Raw genomic sequence first — 17615 nt, 5'->3', positions numbered from 1 at the left:
TGGGGCCCATGGCGGTGTGGCCTTCACAAGCTGAAGCAATGGAACAGTGGGGGCCATGGCGGTGTGGCCTTCACAAGCTGAAGCAATGGAACTGTGGGGCCCATGGCTGTGTGGCCTTCACAAGCTGAAGCAATGGAACAGTGGGGGCCATGGCGGTGTGGCCTTCACAAGCTGAAGCAATGGAACAGTGGGGCCCATGGCTGTGTGGCCTTCACAAGCTGAAGCAATGGAACTGTGGGGCCCATGGCGGTGTGGCCTTCACAAGCTGAAGTAATGGAACTGTGGGGCCCATGGCGGTGTGGCCTTCACAAGCTGAAGCAATGGAACTGTGGGGCCCATGGCGGTGTGGCCTTCACAAGCTGAAGTAATGGAACTGTGGGGCCCATGGCGGTGTGGCCTTCACAAGCTGAAGCAATGGAACTGTGGGGCCCATGGCGGTGTGGCCTTCACAAGCTGAAGCAATGGAACAGTGGGGCCCATGGCTGTGTGGCCTTCACAAGCTGAAGTAATGGAACAGTGGGGCCCATGGCGGTGTGGCCTTCACAAGCTGAAGCAATGGAACAGTGGGGGCCCATGGCTATGGCATTGACAACCTGAAGCAGAAAGTTGTTTTGGGCTAAATGTTTATGCTCTAGCAAGTTCGTTTGACAAGCTTTCTGGTTAAAGGTTTATGTGGTAGCCGACTGCTAGCTTTTGACAAGTTAAAAATGTATATTTTCACTTTGAGAAAAACATAAATCCAATCAATTATTAAGATGGTAGGATTTAAATGTTTTATAAAAAATGGCAGAGAGAAAGCAGGTAGTTTCTTGAAGACGGTTTAATCTGGTTACCAGCCGGAGTTTGAAAGCCAGACTTTCACTCCACTGCTTTCCAGGCAAGTTCCAGTCTTTTTCCATTCACTGCAGCAGCCTGTTGGAGAGCATGAAGTGAACACTGCACCAATGTTCTATACTTCTTACTGATCTGTACTGTGAATGAATTCAGTCTTTGATTCTAGCATGCCCACTTAGCATTTGACGTCCTTCAGGCATTTTGTTTTGGAGTGGGGGGGGGGTCCTCCGTTTATTTTTTTCGGTGAGGTCTGGACCGGAGTAGATTGGAGTGGATTTAGCAAGTGACATCAATAAGGGATCATCGCTTTCACCTGGATTCACCTGGTCAGTCTATGTCATGGAAAGAGCAGGTGTTCCTAATGTTTAGTATACTCAGTGTAAATCAATCACAGGAGATTGGTGGCACCTTAATTGGGGAGGGAGGGTGGGCTCGTGGAAATTGCTGGAGTGGAATAGTAATAAAAACAAACACATGGGTTGATGCCATTCCATTAACTTCTTTGGGATAGGGGGCAGCATTTTCACTTTTGGATGAATAGCGTGCCCAGAGTAAACTGTCTCCTACTCTGTCCCAGATGCTTAATATTTGCATATTATTATTAGTATTGGATAGACAACACTCTGAAGTTTCTAAACTGTTTGAATGATGTCTCTGAGTATAACAGAACTCATATGGCAGGTAAAAATGTGAGAAAAAAATCCAAACAGGAAGTGGGAAATCTGAGGTTTGTAGTTTTTGAACTCAGCCCCTATCGAATACACAGTGGGATATGGGTCATTTTGCATTTCCTACGGCTTCCACTAGATGTCTACCGTCTTTAGAACGTTGTTTCAGGCTTCTACTGTGAAGGGGGGCCGGGTGAGAGCTGTTTGACTAAGGGGTCTGGCAGCAGACTCGTTCTCAGTTACGCACATTTCACATGAGAGGTAGCTCTCGTTCCATTTCTTTTCTACAGACAATGGAATTATCCGGTTGGAACATTATTTAACATTCATGATAAAAACATCCTAAAGATTGATTCTATACTTAGTTTGACAAGTTTGTACGACCTGTAATATAACTTTTTGAACTTTTCGTCCGACGTTCGGCTGGACCTGAACGCGCGTTTGGATTTGTTTACCAAACGCCCTAACAAAAGAAGCTATTTGGACATAAATTAAATTTATCGAACAAATCAAACATTTATTGTGGAACTGGGATTCCTGGGAGTGCATTCTGATGAAGATCAACGGTAAGTGAATATTTATAATGCTATTTCTGACTAATGTTGACTCCACAACATGGCAGGTATCTATCTGTATGGCTTGTTTTTGTGTCTGAGCACCGTACTCAGATCATTGCATGGTATGCTTTCTCCGTAAAGTTTTTGGGAAATCTGACAGTGGTTGCATTAAGGAGAAGTGTATCTAAATTTCCATGCATAACACTTGAATTTACATCAACATTTAGAATGAGTATTTCTGTGAATTGATCTGGCTCTGCAAAATCACAGCATGTTTTTGAACTACTGAACATAACACACCAATGTAAAATGAGATTTTTGGATATAAATATGCACTTTATCAAACAAAACATACATGTATTGTGTAACATGAAGTCCTATGAGTGTCATGCGATGAAGATCATCAAAGGTTAGTGATTAATTTTCTCTCTATTTGTGCCGTTTGTGACTCCTCTCTTTGGCTGGAAAAATGGCTGGGTTTTTCTGTGACTTCGTGGTGACCTAACAATCGTTCGTGGAGCTTTCGCTGTAAATAATTTTTGAAATCAGACAATGTGGCTGGATTGACGAGAATTCTATCTTTAAAATGGCGCCTAATACTTGTATGTTTGAGAAATTTGATTTATGGGATTTCTGTTGATTTATATTTGGCGCCCTGCAATTTCATTGGCTGTTGGCGAGGGGTTCCGCTAGTCCTAGACAGGTTAATGCCATTCCAGCCATTAGTATGAGCCGTCCTCCCCTCGGCAGCCTCTACTGAAATCCATCCTAGTGTGACTTGTATTTAAAGGATAAGTGCCTGGTGCAATAATAAAATGTTGTGAGGAAACTCTTGCCCCTGTTAACACCCATCCAATGTGTTTTTAACTTCAGTAGAATAATCAAGTATCTTTACCGTTATACGTGACAAAGACCGAGGAAAATACAACAAATTAAGTCATTTGACATGTTTATGTAATATTAGAGACTGACTGTTTTCAAATAGAGTTTAAAAAAACAACAACAGCTGCAACAACATAAGCACAACACTTCTTCACAAATCTAGAATTTCACAGCCAGAAAGCGTTGTGTGTGTGTGTGTGTGTGTGTGTGTGTGTGTGTGCGTTTTCTGGTTTATCTTCAAGAGGACGCTGCGTTCTAGAGAAGTGGTCATTCGGTTTCTCAAGCCTGATGACAGGCGGAATATTCTCTCCAATAACGCTTGGGATGCAAGGGGCAGAAGCCAGATCCAGAACCACAGGACACAGCTTTGAATAAACAGCCTGCCAGCACTGGAGAAGCGACTCTCGAAACGCCTCCCTTTACCTCTTCCAGGTATTTCTGCAGCTCAGAGGGCACTAAATGCCCTGCCAGGTTGACCCTCCGGCTGGACAATGACCTCCGACACAATCTTCGATGTGAGGAAGCTATATTTCTTATGCACTTTGGTCAAGACGCTTGCTGGATTCATGTTCCTGGGGTCCTGCTGCTCCACGTTTGTACTCTCTGATTTGCTGAAGTACAACAGATTCTGCTTCCCTCATCAGTGGCTCTGTTGAGCAAAGTGTCAGAGACACACTTGGATCCATCAGGCAAGCTGCTGCAGGGGTTGGATGGAAGTTGGCTGCCAGAGGATTCAGTATGCATGGGAAGTGCTCACACAGTGACTTCAGGAGGACATGTGCCAACTGTTTTGCAACAGTAGTTGACTGCAAGTGTGCCTGCCTCAAGTTTGAGAAAACACGGCACCACATCAGACAGCGATTGGCTGTCAGCTTGAAGTTGGTCAGTATGGATTGCGAACTGCTCAAGCAACTTCACAAGCTGTTCTAGTTTAGCCCAGTCATGTGCCGTGCTCTCCCTTGAATTTCTTCCCGGTTAGCTACAGAGCAAATTCTCCAGTGTAAAAAAGAATAATAAAATGGATTGGTCTGTGGACCCATACAGACACTAGAACAGTGTTCAATTAACATACTGCTTAGTGTAAAGCCCTATTAAAATATTTCCCAGAGTGCCTTGCCTTTCTAGCAAATTGTAAAGTTACCATCCATGGCTGTATTTGTTAGTGACAGATGGGGTTGTTGAATTCATCCATTTCCAGTCCTGTGGACTTCACCAAGTGAAATCCTAAGAGAATATGTTATCATAAAAAATATATTTAATTGCATAAGGCCTTATTTTATGGGCCTAGATTTACCCCATTTTTGTATTTTTGTTAACTTTTATTTATTCAGGGGACCCCAATGAGATCAGGGTCTCGTTTACAATGGTGTCCTTAGGACAACGATACAACAAATTCTAAATTAACTACAAAATGACAGAATCAACACATCTTCAAAACACCACACATAAAAATGATTTACATTCAACCCCATTAAATGAACTCAACATTAAAGTCCTAAACTGCCCTAGAGGCACCGGAGTGTCAAGATGTAGGGCGCTATTTCAAAAATGAAGGGGGGAGGGGGCACTAAAACTGAAGGCGTATTTACCTAGAAGTGAAGTTCGTAAGTCGGACGGTTGTGTAGCAGAGCTTTGTAAACAAAACGGGAGTAATGAAGTCGTCTACGGGACTTTAATGAGGACCAGACAACCTTTTGATACAGGATGCATTAATGCATATTAAAACGGTCCCTTGCAATGAAGCGAAGAGTGCTATGGTAGACGGCATCCGAAGTTAAAAGTGAAGAGTGCTATGGTAGACGGCATCCAAAGTTAAGAGTAGTGGCTGCTGCGTTCCGATGACTGTGGTAGACGGCATCCAAAGTTAAGAGTAGCGGCTGCTGCGTTCCGATGACTGTGGTAGACTGCATCCAAAGTTAAGAGTAGTGGCTGCTGCGTTCCGATGACTGTGGTAGACGGCATCCAAAGTTAAGAGTAGCGGCTGCTGCGTTCCGATGACTGTGGTAGACGGCATCCAAAGTTAAGAGTAGTGGCTGCTGCGTTCCGATGACTGTGGTAGACGGCATCCGAAGTTAAGAGTAGCGGCTGCTGCGTTCCGATGACTGTGGTAGACGGCATCCAAAGTTAAGAGTAGCGGCTGCTGCGTTCCGATGACTGTGGTAGACGGCATCCAAAGTTAAGAGTAGCGGCTGCTGCGTTCCGATGACTGTGGTAGACGGCATCCAAAGTTAAGAGTAGTGGCTGCTGCGTTCCGATGACTGTGGTAGACGGCATCCAAAGTTAAGAGTAGCGGCTGCTGCGTTCCGATGACTGTGGTAGACGGCATCCAAAGTTAAGAGTAGCGGCTGCTGCGTTCCGATGACTGTGGTAGACGGCATCCAAAGTTAAGAGTAGTGGCTGCTGCGTTCCGATGACTGTGGTAGACGGCATCCAAAGTTAAGAGTAGCGGCTGCTGCGTTCCGATGACTGTGGTAGACGGCATCCAAAGTTAAGAGTAGTGGCTGCTGCGTTCCGATGACTGTGGTGACAGCATTTAAGAACTGTCATGAAAGTTGACTGTACAATCTGCTTCCTGCTGTTTAGGGAGAGGAAAGATTTTTCTATAAAAGAAGCCTACTTAAATCTCAGCTTCTTAACTAGCTCATCCGTATGTTTTTTTAAACGTGAAATTATTGTCAATCCAAAGCCCAGATACAGTGCATTTGGAAAGTATTCAGACCCCTCGACTTTTTCAACATTTTTTTTACGTTACAGCTTTAATTGTAAAATGTATTAAATTATTTTTACACATTAATTTACACACAATACTCCATATTGACAAAGCAAAAACAGGTTTAGAAATGTTTTCAAATTTATAAAAAAAATAAAAAAAAACACATTTACATAAGTATTCAGACACTTTGCAATGAGTCCCGAGATTTAGCTCAGGTGCATCCTGTTCACATTGATCATCCTTGAGATGATTCCTCAACTTGATTGGAGTCCACCTGTGGTAAATTAAATTGATTGGACATGATTTGGAAAGGCACACACCTGTCTATATAAGAACAAACAGTTGACAGTGAATGTCAGAGCTAAAAACCAAGCCATGAGTTAGAAGGAATTGTCCGTAGAGGCCCGAGACATGATTGTGTCGAGGCACATGTCTGGGGAAGGGTACCAAAACATTTCTGCAGAATTGGAGGTCCCCAAGAACAAAGTGGCCTCCATCATTCTTAAATGGAAGAAGCTTGGAACCGTGGGGGCGAAGGTAAACCTTCCAACAGGACAATGATGAAGTATACAGCAAAGACAACAGAGAAATGGCTTTGGGACAAGTCTCTGAATGCCCTTGAGTGGCCCAGCCAGAGCCCGGACTTGAAAATAGCTGTGCAGCAACACTCCCAATCCAACCTGACAGAGCTTGAGAGGATCTGAGAAGAATGGGAGAAACTCCCCAAATACAGGTGTTCAAAGCTTGCAATGTCATACCCAAGAAGACTCGATGCTGTAATCACTGCCAAAGGTGCTTCAACAATGTACTGAGTACAGTTTTTTTTTTTTATACATTTGCAAAAATTGATACAACAAATGTATTTAATCAATTTTAGAATAAGGCTGTAATGTAACAAAATGTTGAAAAAGTCAAGGGGTCTGAATAATTTCAAAATGCACTGTATTTATTAGGTGGGAACCTGCCAGATGACAGAACTATGTAATGGATCAATGTGAAATATTTTCGTCACACTGTGCTGCCTTGCTTAGTCACACTGTGCTGCCTTGCTTAGTCACACTGTGCTGCCTTGCTTAGTCACACTGTGCTGCCTTGCTTAGTCACACTGTGCTGCCTTGCTTAGTCACACTGTGCTGCCTTGCTTAGTCACACTGTGCTGCCTTGCTTAGTCACACTGTGCTGCCTTGCTTAGTCACACTGTGCTGCCTTGCTTAGTCACACTGTGCTGCCTTGCTTAGTCACACTGTGCTGCCTTGCTTAGTCACATTTTCATAGCTGGAGAAAATGGTCATAGAATCAATGATCGAAAAATAAAGTCCGGAAAAATACCTATTTTCACCTTTTCATTTAGCACCTAAAATGGACGTGATATCAATGTCTGGAAAGTACTTATAAAAGACGTCTTTTCAACGTAATTTTGCAAACTGGGTGACTTCTCTCTCCTATTGTGTTTTCCAACCAAGACCGGAGATGAAGACACTGACTCATCATATTAAATGCTCAAAAGGTGCTGCTCTCTGCAGTGGTTTCTATCCTAACAAAAAGGTGCTGCTCTCTGCAGTGGTTTCTATCCTAACAAAAAGGTGCTGCTCTCTGCAGTGGTTTCTATCCTAACAAAAAGGTGCTGCTCTCTGCAGTGGTTTCTATCCTAACAAAAAGGTGCTGCTCTCTGCAGTGGTTTCTATCCTAACAAAAAGGTGCTGCTCTCTGCAGTGGTTTCTATCCTAACAAAAAGGTGCTGCTCTCTGCAGTGGTTTCTATCCTAACAAAAAGGTGCTGCTCTCTGCAGTGGTTTCTATCCTGACAAAAGGTGCTGCTCTCTGCAGTGGTTTCTATCCTAACAAAAGGTGCTGCTCTCTGCAGTGGTTTCTATCCTAACAAAAAGGTGCTGCTCTCTGCAGTGGTTTCTATCCTGACAAAAGGTGCTGCTCTCTGCAGTGGTTTCTATCCTGACAAAAAGGTGCTGCTCTCTGCAGTGGTTTCTATCCTAACAAAAAGGTGCTGCTCTCTGCAGTGGTTTCTATCCTAACAAAAAGGTGCTGCTCTCTGCAGTGGTTTCTATCCTAACAAAAAGGTGCTGCTCTCTGCAGTGGTTTCTATCCTAACAAAAGGTGCTGCTCTCTGCAGTGGTTTCTATCCTGACAAAAAGGTGCTGCTCTCTGCAGTGGTTTCTATCCTGACAAAAAGGTGCTGCTCTCTGCAGTGGTTTCTATCCTGACAAAAAGGTGCTGCTCTCTGCAGTGGTTTCTATCCTGACAAAAAGGTGCTGCTCTCTGCAGTGGTTTCTATCATGCTCGCACACTCCAGTATTCAGAGCTCATAAAAACAAACCACCACATCTCTCAACTGTTCTGGGAACGAGTTGAAAAGGGGAAACTACTGTTGACTTAGTCTGTGTAACCTTAAACATGAGAAACCATTCTCTACACATTCATACTACTGGGTCAATATTGTTGTTAAAAGAAAAATAAGGAAAGAGGGGAAGTGATTTTTAAACAGTAAGAGAATTACTAATTTAAAAATGTTATTGGAATTTGCAGGTTTCTCTTTCCTTTGTACCTAGAAGTAGTGAAATAATTGGACGCCTTTGAGATAAGCATCACCAAATAGAACGTGTTCCAGGAAAGACTAAGGAAATTGAGCAACGGTATACCCAATGTTCATGTTGACGTTAATCTCTCCCTCCCTGTGAGCCTTGGCCTGCTCCACATTCCTGTCTCCCTCCCTCTGTTCCACCCTACATCCCTTGCCTCCCTCTCTCCCCCACTCTCCCTCCAAGCCTTGGCCTGTCTAGGGTGTCAGGTAGGGTGGAGGTGATATGGTCCTTGACTAGTCTCTCAAAACACTTCATGATGACGGAAGTGAGTGCTACGGGGCGGTAGTCGTTTAGCTCAGTTACCTTAGCTTTCTTGGGAACAGGGACAATGGTGGCCCTCTTGAAGCATGTGGGAACAGCAGACTGGGATAAGGATTGATTGAATATGTCCGTAAACACACCAGCCAGCTGGTCTGCGCATACTCTGAGGGTGCGGCTGGGGATGCCGTCTGGGCCTGCAGCCTTGCGAGGGTTAACACGTATAAATGTTTTACTCACTGCAGTGAAGGAGAGACCGCATGTTTTGGTTGCGGGCCGTGTCAGTGGCACTGTATTGTCCTCAAAGCGGGCAAAAAAGTTATTTAGTCTGCCTGGGAGCAAGACATCCTGGTCCGTGACGGGGCTGGTTTTCTTTTTGTAATCCGTGATTGACTGTAGACCCTGCCACATAACTCTCGTGTCTGAGCCGTTGAATTCCGACTCTACTTTGTCTCTATACTGATGCTTAGCGGAGGGAATAGCTACACTGTTTGTATTCGGTCACCTTGCCCTGGTTAAAAGCAGTGGTTCGTGCTTTCAGTTTCACGCGAATGCTGCCATCAATACACGGTTTCTGGTTTGGGAATGTTTTAATCGTTGCTATGGGAACGACATCTTCAAACAGCCATCACTAGCACAGAGAGGCGGCTGCCTACATACAGACTTGATATCATTGGTCACTTTAATAAATGGAACACTAGTCACTTTAAGAATGTTTACATTTCTCGCATTACTCATCTCATGTGTATATACTGTATACTGTATCCTTCACTATCTATTCTATACTATTACATCTTAGCCGCTCTGTCACTGCTCATCCATATTTTATACTTATATATTCTCATCACATTCCTATAGTAGACTGTGTGTATTAGTTTGTGTTGTGGAATGTGTCAGATATTAGGTTGTGTTGTGGAATGTGTCAGATATTAGGTTGTGTTGTGGAATGTGTCAGATATTAGGTTGTGTTGTGGAATGTGTCAGATATTAGGTTGTGTTGTGGAATGTGTCAGATATTAGGTTGTGTTGTGGAATGTGTCAGATATTGTTGTGGAATGTGTTGTGTGTTGTGGAATGTGTTAGATATTAGGTTGTGTTGTGGAATGTGTCAGATATTAGGTTGTGTTGTGGAATGTGTTGTGGAATGTGTCAGATATTAGGTTGTGTTGTGGAATGTGTCAGATATTAGGTTGTGTTGTGGAATGTGTCAGATATTAGGTTGTGTTGTGGAATGTGTCAGATATTAGGTTGTGTTGTGGAATGTGTCAGATATTAGGTTGTGTTGTGGAATGTGTCAGATATTAGGTTGTGTTGTGGAATGTGTCAGATATTAGGTTGTGTTGTGGAATGTGTCAGATATTAGGTTGTGTTGTGGAATGTGTCAGATATTAGGTTGTGTTGTGGAATGTGTCAGATGTTGTGGAATGTGGATATTAGGTTGTGTTGTGGAATGTGTCAGATATTAGGTTGTGTTGTGGAATGTGTCAGATATTAGGTTGTGTTGTGGAATGTGTCAGATATTAGGTTGTGTTGTGGAATGTGTCAGATATTAGGTTGTGTTGTGGAATGTGTTAGATATTAGGTTGTGTTGTGGAATGTGTTAGATATTAGGTTGTGTTGTGGAATGTGTCAGATATTAGGTTGTGTTGTGGAATGTGTCAGATATTAGGTTGTGTTGTGGAATGTGTCAGATATTAGGTTGTGTTGTGGAATGTGTCAGATATTAGGTTGTGTTGTGGAATGTGTCAGATATTAGGTTGTGTTGTGGAATGTGTCAGATATTAGGTTGTGTTGTGGAATGTGTCAGATATTAGGTTGTGTTGTGGAATGTGTCAGATATTAGGTTGTGTTGTGGAATGTGTCAGATATTAGGTTGTGTTGTGGAATGTGTCAGATATTAGGTTGTGTTGTGGAATGTGTCAGATATTAGGTTGTGTTGTGGAATGTGTCAGATATTAGGTTGTGTTGTGGAATGTGTCAGATATTAGGTTGTGTTGTGGAATGTGTCAGATATTAGGTTGTGTTGTGGAATGTGTCAGATATTAGGTTGTGTTGTGGAATGTGTCAGATATTAGGTTGTGTTGTGGAATGTGTTAGATATTAGGTTGTGTTGTGGAATGTGTTAGATATTAGGTTGTGTTGTGGAATATGTCAGATATTAGGTTGTGGAATGTGTCAGATATTAGGATTGTGTTGTGGAATGTGTCAGATATTAGGTTGTGTTGTGGAATGTGTCAGATATTAGGTTGTGTTGTGGAATGTGTCAGATATTAGGTTGTGTTGTGGAATGTGTTAGATATTAGGTTGTGTTGTGGAATGTGTTAGATATTAGGTTGTGTTGTGGAATGTGTTAGATATTAGGTTGTGTTGTGGAATGTGTTAGATATTAGGTTGTGTTGTGGAATGTGTCAGATATTAGGTTGTGTTGTGTTGTGGTGTTGTGGAATGTGTCAGATATTAGGTTGTGTTGTGGAATGTGTCAGATATTAGGTTGTGTTGTGGAATGTGTCAGATATTAGGTTGTGTTGTGGAATGTGTCAGATGTGTCAGATATTAGGTTGTGTTGTGGAATGTGTTAGATATTAGGTTGTGTTGTGGAATGTGTTAGATATTAGGTTGTGTTGTGGAATGTGTCAGATATTAGGTTGTGTTGTGGAATGTGTCAGATATTAGGTTGTGTTGTGGAATGTGTGGAATGTGATATTAGGTTGTGTTGTGGAATGTGTTAGATATTAGGTTGTGTTGTGGAATGTGTTAGATATTAGGTTGTGTTGTGGAATGTGTTAGATATTAGGTTGTGTTGTGGAATGTGTATTAGGTTGTGTTGTGGAATGTGTCAGATATTAGGTTGTGTTGTGGAATGTGTCAGATATTAGGTTGTGTTGTGGAATGTGTCAGATATTAGGTTGTGTTGTGGAATGTGTCAGATATTAGGTTGTGTTGTGGAATGTGTTAGATATTAGGTTGTGTTGTGGAATGTGTTGTGTTGTGGAATGTGTTAGATATTAGGTTGTGTTGTGGAATGTGTCAGATATTAGGTTGTGTTGTGGAATGTTGTGTTGTGGAATGTGTCAGATATTAGGTTGTGTTGTGGAATGTGTCAATGTGTCAGATATTAGGTTGTGTTGTGGAATGTGTCAGATATTAGGTTGTGTTGTGGAATGTGTTAGATATTAGGTTGTGTTGTGGAATGTGTCAGATATTAGGTTGTGTTGTGGAATGTGTCATATTAGGTTGTGTTGTGGAATGTGTCATATTAGGTTGTGTTGTGGAATGTGTCATATTAGGTTGTGTTGTGGAATGTGTCAGATATGAGGTTTTTGTTGTGGAATGTGTTAGATATTACCTGTTAGATACTGCTGCACTGTTGGATCTAGAAGCATAAGCATTTTGCTACACTCACAATAACATCTACTAACCTCCCTACCTGTGGAGCCTTGTGATCAATAAGATTTGTGAGCTTTGATCTGTCTCCCTCCTCCCTCCCTCTCTCTCCCTCCCTCTCCCCTCCCTACCTGGGAGCCTTGATCTGCTCCAGATCCCTCCCTCCCTGTGAGCTTTGATCTGCTCCAGGTCCCTCCCTCCCTCTCTCTCTCTCCCTCTCCCCTCTCTCTCTCTCTCTCTCTCCCTCCTCTCTCCCTCCCTCCTCTCTCCCTCCCTCCCTATCTGGGAGCCTTGATCTGCTCCAGATCCCTCCCTACCTGTGAGCCTTGATCTGCTCCAGATCTCTCCCTCCCTCCCTACCTGTGAGCCTTGATCTGCTCAAGGTCCCTCCCTCCCTCCCTCCCTCCCTCCCTCCCTCCCTCCCTCCCTGTGAGCCTTGATCTGCTCCAGGTCCCTCCCTCTCTCCCTCTCACCCTCCCTCCCTACCTGTGAGCCTTGTTCTGCTCCAGATCCCTCCCTCCCTCCCTCTCACCCTCCCTCCCTACCTGGGAGCCTTGTTCTGCTCCAGATCCCTCCCTCCCTCCCTCCCTCCCTCCCTACCTGGGAGCTTTGATCTGCTCCAGGTCCCTCCCTCCCTCTCACCCTCCCACCCTACCTGGGAGCTTTGATCTGCTCCAGGTCCCTCCCTCCCTCCCTCCCGCCCTCCCTCTCCCTACCTGTGAGCCTTAATCTGCTCCAGGTCCCACTCTTTCAGCAGCTTGGGGACAACCTCCTCTGAGCTGTCCCTCTTGTTCAGTGACCACAGGTCTTTGGCTTCCAGAGGGTTCTTATAGCCTTTGATAGCCATGCTGGGACAGGGAGAGACACAACGGGAAACTTTGTAAAGAGAGGGATACTTTATCAGTGTCCATGGAAACCATTGCAGAGAGAAGACTGCTGTTTGCAATTCTATTAATTATTGATCAAATGTACCGATTAATTGAATAACATATGTGAATATGAAGTAGCTACAAGCCATACAAATATATAGGACAGACACAATGATGATGAACGGGTGTATGTGTGTGTGTGTGTGTGTGTGTGTGTGTGTGAATGGTTTTTACCTAGTGAACCACCAGAAGGTCATTGTGGAGAGGAAGCCAGCGGTCGATTGAGGACAAGGATTCTGAAGAGAAAATAACAGAGTAAGAAGATAGGCCGCAGTGTGTGCGTGTGTGTGTGTGTGTGTTTTTACTATCGTTGTGGGGACCAGAAGTCCTCACAAGAATAGTAAAACAAGAAAATATTCAGACAAATTTCACCAGTCCCCACAAAGAAAAGGGCTATTTTAGGCTCACGGGTTACAGGTTAGAAGTTAAGGTTAAGGTTAGGGGTTAGGGTTACAGGTTAGAAGTTAAGGTTAGGGATTTGGGGTTAGGGTTAGAAGTTAAGGATAGGGATTTGGGGTTAAGGTTAGGAAAAATTTGATTTTGAATGGGAATCAATTGTTTGGTGCCCACGAGGAAAGTAAAACAAACGTGTGTGTGTGTGTGTGTGTGTGTGACTCACGGGGTCTGTGTCGACATTGGAGAAAAGGGGGGGTTTCTCATTGAAGCAACAGAGGATCAGCTGTGATACAACCAGACTGAAGTAGAGATAGAAGGTGATGAAACGCAGCTTGTCTGGAATCTCACTCTGAAACACAAGACAGGAGAAATACTTGATTGACCCGTTGGAGGACATTGTGTCATGAAAGCCATTTCTTAAAAGGAGTTTGACGGACACTAAAGGTGAACACTACATGATCGTGACCCCGATTTGTCTGTTCCAGACAGGTTTTGGAGATCTGAGACGCAAATCAAAGTTTATTTGTCACGTGCGCCGAATACAACAGGTGTAGTAGACCTTACAGTGAAATGCTTACTTACAGGTTCTAACCAATAGTGCAAAAAAGGAATGTGTGTGTAAGTAAAGAAATAAAACAGTAAAAAGACATTTGAGAATAACAGTAGCAAGGTTCTATACAGACACCTGTTAGTCAGGCTGATGGAGGTAGTATGTACATGTAGATATGGTTAAAGTGACTATGCATATATGATGAACAGAGAGTAGCAGTAGCGTAAAAATAGGGGTTAGCGGGTGGTGGGACACAGTGCAGATAGCCCTGTTAGGCAATATGTGGGAGCACTGGTTGGTCGGGCCAATTGAGGTAGTATGTACATGAATGACTAAGTGACTATGCAAATATGATGAACAGAGAGTAGCAGCAGGGTAAAAGAGGGGTTGGGGGGGGGCACACAATGCAAATAATCCTGGTAACCATTTGGTTACCTGTTCAGGAGTCTTATGGCTTGGGGGTAAAAAAAAAAAAAAACTGTTGAGAAGCCTTTTGGTCCTAGACTTGGCGCACCGGTACCACTTGCCATGCGGTAGTAGAGAGAACAGTCTACGACTGGGGTGGCTGGACGCTATGCGGGGTCGTCACCGACGCTCGTCGTTTAACGTGAGCGGGTCAGAGACGCAACCTGAGGCTACCGATCCAGTCTTTGAGCAGTCCCAGACATCCCAGACATCACGATATTTTCAAACCTGTTTCATTTTACCGGCAATTCCCTTGTGGTGTGAGATGTGCAACGACAAGTTTTGACAACGGTGATGAGTAATAGTCAATGAGAGATCTGAAGTTCACAAGCTATGTTATTCCATTCAGAACACTGGACAACAGACCGACTATTTCTCTCCCTCTCTCTGTCGCTCTCCCTCACACTTCCTCCCCCTTGCTCTCGCCACACAGCCTCATCCCTGCCTAACCCCCAAAACAACATCCCTGCTTAAATCCCCAAAACAACATCCCTGCTTAAATCCCCAAAACAACGTCCCTGCCTAAATCCCCAAAACAACGTCCCTGCTTAAATCCCCAAAACAACATCCCTGCCTAAATCCCCAAAACAACGTCCCTGCCTAAATCCCCAAAACAACGTCCCTGCCTAACCCCCAAAACAACGTCCCTGCCTAACCCCCAAAACAACGTCCCTGCCTAACCCCCAAAACAACGTCCCTGCCTAACCCCCAAAACAACGTCCCTGCCTAGACAACCGTAAGTTCTTCAGCTAGGAAAGGAGGGAGGAGAGGGAGAGAGTGATGGAGGGGGGGCACCTTTTGAGAGAGGCAAGGGATGAAGGAGAGAGCTGGAGGCAGATGGAGACATCAGAAAGGGGAACCTTGATCTCACCTTGGCCTGTAGGATCTTGGAGCGGAAAGGCACGATGGCACACAGCACAGACAGGAACCAGAATATAAAGAGAATCCCTGAAGACTGGACCCCTCTCAACCTCTCAAACTGGATCAGAAACGTAGCTAGCAACTGAGGCAGAGAAGAGATGGAGGGGTTGAGTTAACACCATTTAGATAAGCACAAAAGGGCATGTAAGGATCATCTCAGCGCTCTCTCCTTCGCTCACTTAAGCATATGAGAGAGAGAGAGAGAGAGAGAGAGAGAGAGAACATTGTGAACCAACACAGCAAATGCTCTACAATGATGCCTGAGAATAACATCAAGTTCAATAGGCTTACTTCCTACAGCGTAGCATTACTGTTAAGGCTACTGGAATACAATGACACTCTAATCATCTACCAACATAACGACACATACATGATGGATTGACTCTATGACAAGTTACGTAAACATGCATCCACCTCACGCACAACCTCCCGCCCTCATAGAATTAACTCAAAAATAATGTTTACGGCCACAAATAACAATAACTGTAAGTGAGCCTGTGTTTATAAACTCCTGCATTGCTTTTGTGGCAGTCGATACCATGCAGGGCTACTGGCCAGAAGGTTGAGGGTTCGCCGACCACCACAGACGAGCTCCCTCTCCCTGCACGTTTCATTACACTACGATCAGAGCCGTCTGCAGACAATGATCAGCTAGGAGGAAATCAGACGTTCAGCATTTTGATTCTTTATTTCTAATTATATAAAATATACTATAGGCACCAAATGTAACACCAACAGGTTTCTTTGGGGACTACCCTCCCAAATACCACAACACAACCAATAAGCAAAGCTTACCGACTTTGTGCACTTCGATATCATGGTTTTGAAGCATTAGGTTTTAGGTGCGCGAGGAATAGCAGCTCGTATTGGAGCTTCTTGAGCCTCGTGTCTCACTGTTCTTTCATCTCAGCTGCCCATCAGCTATTCCTATTTGTGTGGATTCATATTGAAACATGTGTATGCTAGTTAGCCTATAGCAGATCAGGACAAACTATCCACCTACCACTATGAATGGTGGATAGAGGGCAGGATAGAACAGACTGGTAGACTATATTGGCCTGTGGTATAGTAAAAGCTAGATTGGTAGAGGAGTCCATTAGGGAAGTACCACAACACGGGGCGGCAGGGTAGCCTAGTTGTCCCCGAGCTGACAAGGTACAAATCTGTCGTTCTGCCCCTGAACAGGCAGTTAACCCACTAGGCCGTCATTGAAAATAAGAATTTGTTCTTAACTGACTTGCCTAGTAAAATAAAGGTAAAATAAAATAAATTTAAAAAACACCTTGATATAGAGGAGGTGCATGCAAGCAGATTATGAAATGTGGCTAGGATGGAAGAAATGATATAGTAAACTACCCTGTGCCCAATAGAAACACACTACCCTCCCCCTGTGCCCAATAGAAACACACTACCCTCCCCCCGTGACCAATAGAAACATACTACCCTTCCGTGACCAATAAAAATGTAAAAAACACAAATAAATATACATTTGACAACCCTCCCCTATTTTGGACCACCCCAGTAAATGTTGAACTGTCCCTAAGCAACAAGACCCCTAAAATAAGGTATTTTTTCCAGGAAGTGAGTTGAATGCTGTACTATCTGTTTACAACGCCACGTCCTATTGGTTGCGTACCATGGTAACGCCGACCACCAGTGGGGTAACGAAGTAGATGGGCGGCCGTGTGTCCCCCTGATGCAGCTCATGGAAGGTGCCGAAGAGATCTGCCCAACACACGATCCACAACAGCAACGCAAATACCTAGAGGAGGAGAGGGAGATAGAGAGAAAGACAGAGACCCAAAACTGAGCAGGAGTCATTTATTCAAAACACATCTAAAGTGCCTGAACAAGCTTGTATGTATGTCTTCTCTGTTTCCCAGTACTGGTCATTAGCCTGTCTGACAAACATTTCCACTATTCCCTTATCGTGGATTAACTAACTAATATAATATGGGCACGACACAGGAAATTAATCTCCAAACAGGATCGCATCGAGAGACAGAAAGAGAAGGAGACGCAGAGACAGAAAGAGAAGGAGACGCAGAGACAGAAAGAGAAGGAGACAGAAAGAGATGGAGACAGAAAGAGATGGAGACAGAAAGAGAAGGAGAGATGGAGACAGAAAGAGAAGGAGAGATGGAGACAGAAAGAGAAGGAGAGATGGAGACAGAAAGAGAAGGAGAGATGGAGACAGAAAGAGAAGGAGAGATGGAGACAGAAAGAGAAGGAGAGATGGAGACAGAAAGAGAAGGAGAGATGGAGACAGAAAGAGAAGGAGAGATGGAGACAGAAAGAGAAGGAGAGATGGAGACAGAAAGAGAAGGAGAGATGGAGACAGAAAGAGAAGGAAAGAGAGATGGAGACAGAAAGAGAAGGAGGAGACAGAAAGAGATGGAGACAGAAAGAGAAGGAGAGATGGAGACAGAAAGAGAAGGAGAGATGGAGACAGAAAGAGAAGG

The 17615-nt window shown here is 43.9% G+C and overlaps 1 protein-coding gene and 1 long non-coding RNA gene across 2 annotated transcripts in view; one reads left to right on the top strand and one right to left on the bottom strand.

The window, feature by feature from the left end:
* Positions 1-17615, bottom strand: part of LOC118368794 (ATP-binding cassette sub-family C member 3-like) — a 76180-nt gene that overhangs the window by 36579 nt on the left and 21986 nt on the right. Inside the window, 5 exon segments of the mRNA XM_052493729.1 lie at positions 12609-12740; positions 12996-13057; positions 13441-13566; positions 15104-15235; positions 16790-16915. Coding sequence (XP_052349689.1) covers positions 12609-12740; positions 12996-13057; positions 13441-13566; positions 15104-15235; positions 16790-16915 — 578 coding nt within the window.
* LOC127915101 (uncharacterized) lies at positions 9989-11302 on the top strand. Its single transcript, XR_008090197.1, has 3 exons — positions 9989-10641; positions 11066-11123; positions 11216-11302. It is a non-coding gene; the product is annotated as an uncharacterized LOC127915101 (long non-coding RNA).

This window comes from Oncorhynchus keta, chromosome 3, assembly GCF_023373465.1.
Source record: "Oncorhynchus keta strain PuntledgeMale-10-30-2019 chromosome 3, Oket_V2, whole genome shotgun sequence".
NCBI lineage: Eukaryota > Metazoa > Chordata > Actinopteri > Salmoniformes > Salmonidae > Oncorhynchus > Oncorhynchus keta.
Note: the sequence above shows the minus strand (reverse complement) of the source record. Positions and strands in the feature narration are given on the sequence as shown.